This window comes from Porites lutea, chromosome 2 (assembly GCF_958299795.1).
Source record: "Porites lutea chromosome 2, jaPorLute2.1, whole genome shotgun sequence".
In the NCBI taxonomy this organism is placed as follows: domain Eukaryota; kingdom Metazoa; phylum Cnidaria; class Anthozoa; order Scleractinia; family Poritidae; genus Porites; species Porites lutea.
The window spans coordinates 49,736,825-49,746,732 of NC_133202.1; the positions used below are offsets into that span (position 1 = coordinate 49,736,825).

At 36.6% G+C, this 9,908-nt stretch overlaps 1 protein-coding gene across 1 annotated transcript; it reads right to left on the bottom strand.

Moving 5' to 3' along the window:
• Nucleotides 1-1,362: 1,362 nt before the first annotated feature.
• On the bottom strand, nt 1,363-9,668 carry LOC140926353 (uncharacterized). The gene is made up of 3 exons (XM_073376106.1): nt 8,642-9,668; nt 3,314-3,371; nt 1,363-2,701 (listed from the first exon to the last, which is right to left on the bottom strand). The coding sequence occupies exons 1-3, from the start codon at nt 9,639-9,641 to the stop codon at nt 1,573-1,575; spliced, it is 2,187 nt and encodes a 728-aa protein (XP_073232207.1). The 5' UTR covers nt 9,642-9,668; the 3' UTR covers nt 1,363-1,572.
• Between the last annotated feature and the right edge of the window lie 240 nt (nt 9,669-9,908).

The following is a 9,908-nucleotide window of genomic DNA, read 5'->3' on the forward strand; positions in this document are numbered from 1 at the left end:
AACAGACATCCATCACTGCATCCCTGGATAAAAACGAGCACTTGTCTTATTATTTTTTTGGAGATTACAACTGTATTTGTTCGAAAAAAGGGGTGTTGGGACCCATTATAAATTTATAATAATTATACAATATAAGACTGGATGTTTATTGAGTCCTAACCACAGCCAGGTGTTACAGTTTTTAAGCAAACAATTAGACAAAAACTTTTGTAGGGTATGAATCTATAATGTATTAATAATTAACCACTTTGCAAGCAAGTTCTTACCCTAAGCGTGCCGAACAAGGGCAAGAAAGATTTATGAAGTATTATTTACTTTATTTTTCATCGAAATATTTACCTTTTTATTTATTAACTTAATAATTTATGCATTTCATCATTTATTTCAAAATCTGATTACAGGAAGCTACGGAAAATCATCTTTAAATACTTGCCATGGTCGTCATGACAGCCGGAGTCTCAGTTTTTCGTTTTATTTTTTTTGTTTGTTTGTTGTTTTTTTTCTTTTTGTCTTACTTTCTTTATAATTTTTGCTTTATGAAGAAAACAAATGACAAAGACAAAGAGTAAAGCACAATAGGATATCGAAAAGTATAAAGTAGTAATTAAAATGTTAATTGGGGCCCTACTGACAGCACCTTCTGGTGAGATAGACTCTCGGCTAAAATCTCATAATTGTTATTTTTTTATCAGTATATTATTATGATCAGCTCCTCGGCGGCTAGGAATCACCTCCATTAAACACAGCTCCTAGCTATTGAAGAATCTTTATGATGTAAGTAGTAAACTATCATAACAGCGATAACGATGCGTGATGTGGCTAGAAGTTGGCACACTGACTAAATAAATAAAAAAATGGTTTAGAACCATCATATAAATATCCAGTTTGAATTAACACGTTCACTGCATTATATATGATGCTGTTGTTTTTGGCATCTATTCGTTTTACACAATCACCATCACCATAAATAAAAAACCGGCCTACGTTTTGATTAGAATTCAGTAGCCGCGCGGAAGTATTTCTTCCCGCAGAAAAAAAAATCGTTTAAGATATAAATGCTTTCCTCGAATAATTTCAATTTCAGTTCTGCGCCGTATGAATGCGAAGTCTAAGAAACTAGCCTTTCATCAAAATTAAGGTGTGGAGATTCTGAGCTTATGCATATGCAAGAAGGACATATCCAGGCGAAATACAGACTGTGTTCACCGCTTTTACGATTTTCTTGGCACACAATGGCTATAATGTCAACCCACAGTTTCACGCTTCAAACGAGTGGTTGAAGTACGAGTTTGAAATTAGCAAACCTATATCTTTATGAATCATAATTTTTGAGTTGTGTGCTACCCCTTAATTAATAATTATAATAATAATCAACATGATTCATCATCATTATTGTGACTTTCATTTAAAATGGTCGCTATCTTTCTTTGCAATTGACAAAAAAAAGGAAAAAAGGACATGATAAAAGTAATGGCACCATATAGTCCAAGAGAACTATCCATAAACAGAGAGTTGCCTGCTTATGGAGGTTTCAGTTCATCCGTTTGACGGTAAATACCCTTGTCCTTTCTTTTAACTGCCATGTATATTATTCTCTAGATCTTCTCGACCCCTACCGTAATTTCTCCAAGTAAATATTTCCCTCACTTCACGCCGATAGCTTTTAACAAATGTAAAACAAATGAATGGATTTACGACTGAAGAAAAGTACAAACCAAGAAGAGCGAAAAACCATAAAACATTATAAGCAAGACAGGTTATTGGAGTTTCACTTTGAAGACTAGCTATTGTGAGAATGGTGTAGACAAGAGCGCATAGGTTAAACGTAACTATGATGCAAAGACTCATCCGTATAGCTTTGGTTTTCCTTTGACTATGCTCTTTTACTGCTGTACATCGAAGAGTTTTGTTTTGCCTTCGCAAGGTCACTGCTATTGCAAAGTACAAAATGATAACTAAAAGCAATGGAGCTATTGTTAAAAGGACAACACGCCCATATCCAAAAGTTCTGTGTATCAGGGAATCTTCTCTTATGCAGTAAAACTTTCCATCAACTTCCACGAACTTAGTGGTGTACAAATCTGTTGAGCTGATTAACACTGCCACAACCCAAGTGGAGGCGATTGCAAATGCACGAAATCTTGACGAAATAAGATTCGCTTTCAGTGGCAACACGACCGCCACAAATCGATCCAGTGCAATCCAAAGAAGACTTTGTACAGAAACGGTTACTGAGACAGGCGTCAAAAATAGACTAAGCTTGCAAGAGATCAAACCCGATAAACCTCTGATGGGCCATTGTAGAGAATTTGCCGCGATTCCAGCCAAACTAAATGGGATAGACACCAACGGGAAAATGAGATCAGAAACCGCCATGTTAACTATAAAAAAGTTTATCGTCTTCCTTAACTCTTGTCTCAAACTAACCACAGTTATGATAAGAACATTTCCAACCAAGCTACAGATCAAAATTATGGACAAGAAAATTAATTTGCAAATTATCAAAGAGATAGGTTCCGCCAAAAATTTACAAAATTCCTGGTTTAAGGAATTGTTAGTATAATTTGCAGACATGATGAAAATTCTGGGGATAGTCACTCCCCTTCTTGACCCTTTGTTTGAAAAAACAGTTCTCTTAGGAGTCGGAACCAGTTTTGCATAACAAAAATTGTCTTTTTTGAGTAGCTTCGATTCGTTCCTCCTTTTATGCGATTTGCATTGACATGCAAATTATAATTTCAAGACCACATCATTAAACCTTATACCCAATCATAGTTTTAAAAACAACATGTCATTCGTTGCAACTAATAAATGGCGACGTATTGCTTGCAATGGGTAAAAAGGCACTAAACTGAAATTGTTTCTTCCAATGAAAATGTTTTGACAACCAGTAATCAAGGGTTTTGGGCTGCCTTTCTTCGTAAGACTGTAGTTTACAGAAGATCATTGCCACGAAAATTCTTCTTATTTGAAGTTGTTTGTTTTAAGGCTATAAAACAGATGTTTAATGCTTTTAAAATTAAAAAGCTCACTTTATTTCAATATTGACCCTGATTGAAATGAAACCCGGCCGTTTTAACATTATACTAAGCTAATGACTCCTATTCAAAACCTGAAAAAGAGGCGTTTCCGATTTCGAATTTTCAAATTTGGTCCGCAAAAGAACGGGTTTAGCTAACTATGTATTTTGTTTACCAAGCGTGAGTTTCTAGATTAATGCTTTTGCATCGCAGAGTGCTAAAGGAAACGTATTGAATGGATGTAAGATTTTGTCATGAGTATGCGACCAAATTATTGCTAAACAGCTACCTACTTTTTATCGCCGTCAAAGCTTTTAGAAATATCGCAAGGAATCGCTCTGACTCTCATATCTGTCGAAAATTCATTATCGACAAATACATCATAGATAAATCTTTATTAATTTTAAATGGTCCGGATGTACGTGCATGCTTTTCGTTGCCTATATTAAAATGAAGACATATTTTGCTAACCCTTAGTTTAGTAAGAAAATTTATTGTGGTTTCGCTATCTAATATTAGAGAGATTTAGGAGGGGGGTGAATAGGTCCGCGGATCGGCGGATTTGGCCTTAAAAAGCTCACGGATTGTGGATTTCGGCGATAAATTGAGCGGATTCGCGGATTTGAAAAATACCTTGGATCGCGGATCAGCTGAAAGTTTTGGCCCGGTTTCCGGATTCTGTCAGTCTAGAAGTTCGGATCGTGGATCGGATCATCAATTTTCTGTCGGCCTTGGTCAATGTGCTGGTGTTTTGTCGGCTAACGTTTCACTTCCGAGGTTTCCGGAAGACTTTCTCGTTACCCGACTCATACGGTATACATGAATTCCAGTATAGACAGCGTGGCGGAAATGACGTCAGGCAACCTTGCCCTGGTTCCTGCATGGTGACACATGGTTCATGTAATGGCAGTAATGCTAAGTGACCTGACAGGATCTGTGAATGCGTTCGTGTAGCCTGCGTAACAAGCGTTTCCTCGCGAGGTTCGTCTAGGAGAAGAGCAAAAAAAAAAAATGAATGACGGGGGAGGGGGAGGGGAAAGAAGGAACCGCTTGCCCGCAAACCCCACGATTTTGAAAAACTGCATTCGCCCACGAACGCAGCTTCTGACTGGCGTGGTGCGTGTAATGTTGATTACTTAGCATTCGAAACATCAATCAAACCAGGTATGCTTTGTTTTCGTGCGTCACAGATCTGGTCTCATCTGATTTGTGGTCGCAGATTACAAATGCTTTGGACTGATATTTATTTGAATCGTGTTTGTGCGAAGGTTTATGAGATCAGAGTCTTCAAAGTATATTTGGAGATCGAGCAGTAGAGACTAGGGAAGGCCAATTTATTGAGAATGACGGCGTGCGGATCTGACTGGAAAAAATGGACTGTTTGCTGGAGATAACATCAACATAAATCAGAACATCGGTACTAGCTAAAGCCGCCATGGACAAGCGATTTGTCAGCTTTTGGAAGTGAAAAGATTCTTTTTGTTTATTGGAAATTTAGCGGCATCTATTGTAGAGAACGTTTCGCCACAGGCTGAAGAGCAGCCGCTCTGCAAAACTTATACCCGGCGGAGTGAATTGTTCCGGACAAATAATTTTTGACATGTCGACAAGGTTTCAGACGAGATAAAGCCACACAATAAAAAACAAGAAATTCTGCAGCAATCACTCATAGTTTTAACTTTCTTTTATCGTAAATCTTTTTTATTACAGTTCTTGCAATCGCCTACAACGTGTTCTATTAGAGAACAAAGTAATTTTACAAATCTGGTGATCCAGGGGTAATCTGTTCGTTATGTTTCTATTTTGACGAGCTGTCAATTTTCAAATGAACCGAACCGTGAAATATCAAGGGGCGTTTTCCAGAATCGTGGGGTTTGTGGGCAAGCGTTTCCTCTTCTCCCCTCCCCCTCCCCCTTCAACCTTTTTTTGCTTCCGCTCTAACTTTCGCGCAATAACTCGATTGGAAACGCCTGCTACGCAGGCTAGCGTTCGTGTAAATTCCGGTTTAAATTGCAAAATGGAAACTAGAACTATCGAGTGTGTAGCCTTTTTCTACCACGAAGGTGCCAAAGGCGATGACTTTATTCAAAAAAATAAGTTTCGATACTGCGTCGATTCCAGTCAGTGGGGAAGTGTGGTGAAGCTAGGCGAGCACGTTCGGTAAGCTTTATATTTGGTTTATACATGAACTGATATAGATTATGTTCTTCGAAGCTATTTCAGCTAGTTTGCTTGTCTTGATCGTTAACTTAATAGACCTTTTCACGGTTTCTCTCGCCATCTTGGTTGAGGGCAAACACGGCAAAAGATGAACCATGGAAAGTACTTACTGGTAAGCAAATTACCATGAAATTGAGTTCTGCGTCTTCCGAATTTTTCGGCTCGACTAGAAGCATGTCCAAAGTGATGTCAGTAAGTAAATTTATTGAAAAATCTTTTACGCAATACCAGATACTTTCATTTTGCAAGCTTGCAGACTATTTGGTTAGTCAAATCTGTATTGTTGGAAGAAACATTATAAGCTCTGTCCCTAATGCTTAATGTTTTGAAGCTGTAACGAAAACTTTTTAAACATGAAGTCCCGCATCTGTTGCGATTACAGAACAGCTATATCAAGTAATTCATTTTTTCATGTTACAACGCTACTTTCTATATACCACGAAAACTTTTTAAAGTAACACGGATTCGGATTTGAACAAAAATTAAGTCGGATCGACGGATCGGGCCTTAAAATACCACGGATCGGCGGATTTGCATACCCCTATTCACCCCCCTCTATTAAACAAACAATTAGACAAGAACTTTTGTAGGGTATGAATCTATTAATGTATTAATAATAACCACTTTGCAAGTAAGTTCTTAACCTAAGCGTGCCGAACAGGACAAGAAAGCTTTTATAAAACATTAGTTTATTTTTCATCGAAATATTTACCTTTTCATTTATTAACTCAATAATTTATTCATTTCATCATTTATTTCAAAATCTGATTACAGGAAGCTACGGAAAATCATCTTTAAATACTTGCCATGGTCGTCATGAGGGCCGGAGTCTCAGTTTTTTTTTTGTTTGTTTGTTTGTTTGTTTTTTTTTGGTTGGGTTTATTTTATCTTTTTGTCTTACTTTTTTTATAATTTTTGCTTTTTGAAGAAAACAAAAGACAAAGACAAAGAATAAAGCTCCTGAAAAATTAAAATGTTAATTAGGGCCCTACTGAAGAGCATCTTGGGTGAGGTAGACTCTCGGCTAAAATCTCATAATTTTCATTTTTTTATCAATATGTTATTATAGTCGGCTCTTCGGCCACTAGGAATCACCTCCATTAAACACAGCTCCTAGCTATTCAAGAATCTTTATGATGTAAATAGTAAACCATCATAACGGAGATAACGATGGGTGATGCGGCTAGAAGTTGGCACACTGACTCTTTTTGCATCATCTTTTTGCTCTTTTACAGCATATGCACTATATTTACGTATGCCCTACGGTTTAGACAAATAAAAAAGACGATTAAATATTACCTTTTTTATCCCCCTTTTAGAATAAAATGTTGAAACGTATGAAATTTACGCCCGGTCAAGTTTTATGTTACAACCTTAACATCTAACCTTAATAAGGACTCGCGGATGATCACTGCTCAAACTCGCAAATTACCTAATGGCGTTTAAATCTAACTTAAATCTGGCGGCCCATGAAATCAAATACTGTCGCGGTTACATAGCTTTTTGGCATTGGCACTATTAAATGCGGCATTAAAAAGTTGTTCCGGTAAAATCATGGCTTAAAAAGTAAGTGTTCGAAATACCGGAGAGATGTCTGAGTGTATAATAGAAGCAGAGATTGCATGAAGTTTGGCATCTCTCCATGTCTCTCAAACCACAAGAACAGCCTGCAACCATAATTGCATGTCGAACGACATATTTCCTCATCTTCATCCCTACTTTTATGACTGTTTTTTATGATTCTTAGATTTCTGGATCTTCTTCATACTGGCCCGTCTCGAAGTAAATATTTCTCTTAGTCTAAGTCGATAGCTTTCAATAAATGTAAAGCACATGGATGGATTCACGAATGAAGTAAATTTGAGACCACAAATTGCAAAAACTGACCATATAACACCTTTACCCAGACAGGCCATGGGAACTTCATCTTGAAGACTGGTCACCGCCATTATGATATAAAGAACAGCGCAAAGAGTAAAATCAACAGCAATGTACCACTTCATCTTTATTGCTTCCCTTTTTTCCTTCATCGTTGTCTTTTTTCGATGAGCGTGAAAGGGTTGCGTTTCTTCTTCTTAACGTCACTGCTATGACAGAGTACAAGTACAAGAGTACAAGTTAGATTTATATGATATCCTGAAGGTGACGCCTTCAAATCCTGTTTACATATTCCTTAAACTTCATATTTAAGCACCAGTTACAACTAACGCAACGCGAAAGTAGGACTTGCGTTTATAAAGAAACACTGGATACTTTTTCCAAGGAAATTGTTATGAGGATAGCTGATCGGAGGATTTTGGTTTGTTTCTTTATCGTTCTTTTCGCACTCATATCTTAAATAGTGGTCGCCTTTTAAATCAAGTTTTTTTTATTTTCCTTTTATAAAGAGATTTCTGTTGTTCGATCTAGTATAAGCTGCACGCCATCTTGTCGCTTCTATAAATCATTGAGAATAAAATTTTGTTAATGAAACGGTCTGAGGCCAAATTTAAAAGCGAAGCTGCTAGCTCGAATAACTATCTAAATAATTGAAAAAAATGGTTTAGAACCATCATATCAATATCCAGAAAAGAGGGCCACCAGTTTACTAGTTTCTGTAACTATTCCGTGCTACCCTCTTTAAATGTAGTGCATTACTATTATTATTATTATTATTATTATTATTATTGTTATTATTATTATTATTATTATCATCATTATTATTATTAATTAACAAGTTCACTGCATTATATATGATGCTGTTGTTTTTGGCATCTTTTCGCTTGACATAATCACCATCACCATAAATAAGAAACCGGCCTACGTTTTGATTAAAATTCAGTAGTCGCGCAGAAATATTTAATTTCTTCCCACAGAAACAAAAAATCTTTTAAGATATAAATGCGTTCCTCTAATAATTTCTATTTAAGTTCTGCGCCGTATGAATGGAAATTCTGAGAAACTGGGCCTTCATCAAAATTTAGGTGTGAAGATTCTAAACTTATGGATATACAAAGAAGAACATATCGAGGGCTAAATACAGATTGTGTTCACGCTTTTACGATTTTCTTGGCACATAATGGCTATAATGTCATTCCACAGTTTCACGCTTCAAACGAGTAGTTGAAGTACGAGTTTGAAATTAACAAACCTAAACCTTTATGAATCATAATTTTTGAGTTACGTGCTACCCCTTAATTAATAATAATAATAATCAAGTGAACATGATTCATCATCATTATTGTGACTTTCATTTAAAATGGTCGCTATCTTTCTTTGCAATTGACAAAAAAAAGGAAAAAAGGACATGATAAAAGTAATGGCACCATATAGTCCAAGAGAACTATCCATAAACAGAGAGTTGCCTGCTTATGGAGGTTTCAGTTCATTTGACGGTAAATCTCCTTGTCCTTTCCTTTAACTGCCATGTTTATTATTTTCTAGATCTTCTCGACCCCCACCGTAATTTCTCCCAGTAAATATTTCTCTCACTCCACGCCGATAGCTTTTAACAAATGTGAAACAAATGAATGGATTTACGACTGAAGATAAGTACATGCCAAGAAGAGCCAAAAACCATAAAACATTATTAACGAAACAGGATAAATCTGGAGCTTCACTTTGAAGACTAGCTATTGTCAGAATGGTGTAGACAAGAGCGCACAGGTTAAACGTAACTATGATGCAAAGGCTCATCCGTATAGCTTTGGTTTTCCTTTGACTATGCTCTTTTACTGATGTACATTGAAGAGTTTTGTTTTGCCTTCGCAAGGTCACTGCTATTGCAAAGTACAAAATGGTAACTAACAGCAATGGAGTTATTGTTAAAAGGACAACACGCCCATATCCAAAAGTTTTGTGTAGCATCGAATTCTCTCTTATGCAGTAAAAATTTCCACCATCTTCAACTAACTTAGTGCTGTACAAATCTGTTGAGTTGATTAACACTGCCACAACCCAAGTGGACGCGATTGCAAATGCACGAAATCTTGAGGAAATAAGATTCGCTTTCAGTGGCAACACGACCGCCACAAATCGATCCAGTGCAATCCAAAGAAGACTTTGCACAGAGACGGTTAATGAGGCAGGCTTCAAAAACTCACTAAGCTTGCAAGAGATCAAACCAGGTAAACCTCTGATGGGCCATTGTAGAGAATTTGTCGCGATTCCAGCCAAACTAAATGGAATAGACACCAACGGGAAAATGAGATCGGAAACCGCCATGTTAACTATAAAAAAGTTAATCGTCTTCCTTAGCTCTTTTCTCAAACTAACCACAGTTATAATAATAACATTTCCAACCAAGCTACAGATCAAAATTATAGACAAGAAAATTAATTTGCAAATTATCACAAAAATAGGTTCCGCCAAAAATTTACAAACTTCCTGGTTTAAGGAATTGTTAGTATAATTTGCAGACATGATGAAAATTCTGAGGATAGTCACTCGCGTTTTTTGACCCTTTGTTTGAAAACAACAGTTCTCTTAGGAGTCGGAACCAGTTTTGCATAACAAGAATTGACTTTTTTGAGTAGCTTCGTTCCTCCATTATACGATTGCATAGACATGCAAATTTTAATTTCAAGACCACATCATTAAATCTTATACCCAATCATAGTTTTAAAAACAACACGTCATTCGTTGCAACTAAACAAATGGCGACGTTTTGCTTGCAATGGGTAAAAAGGC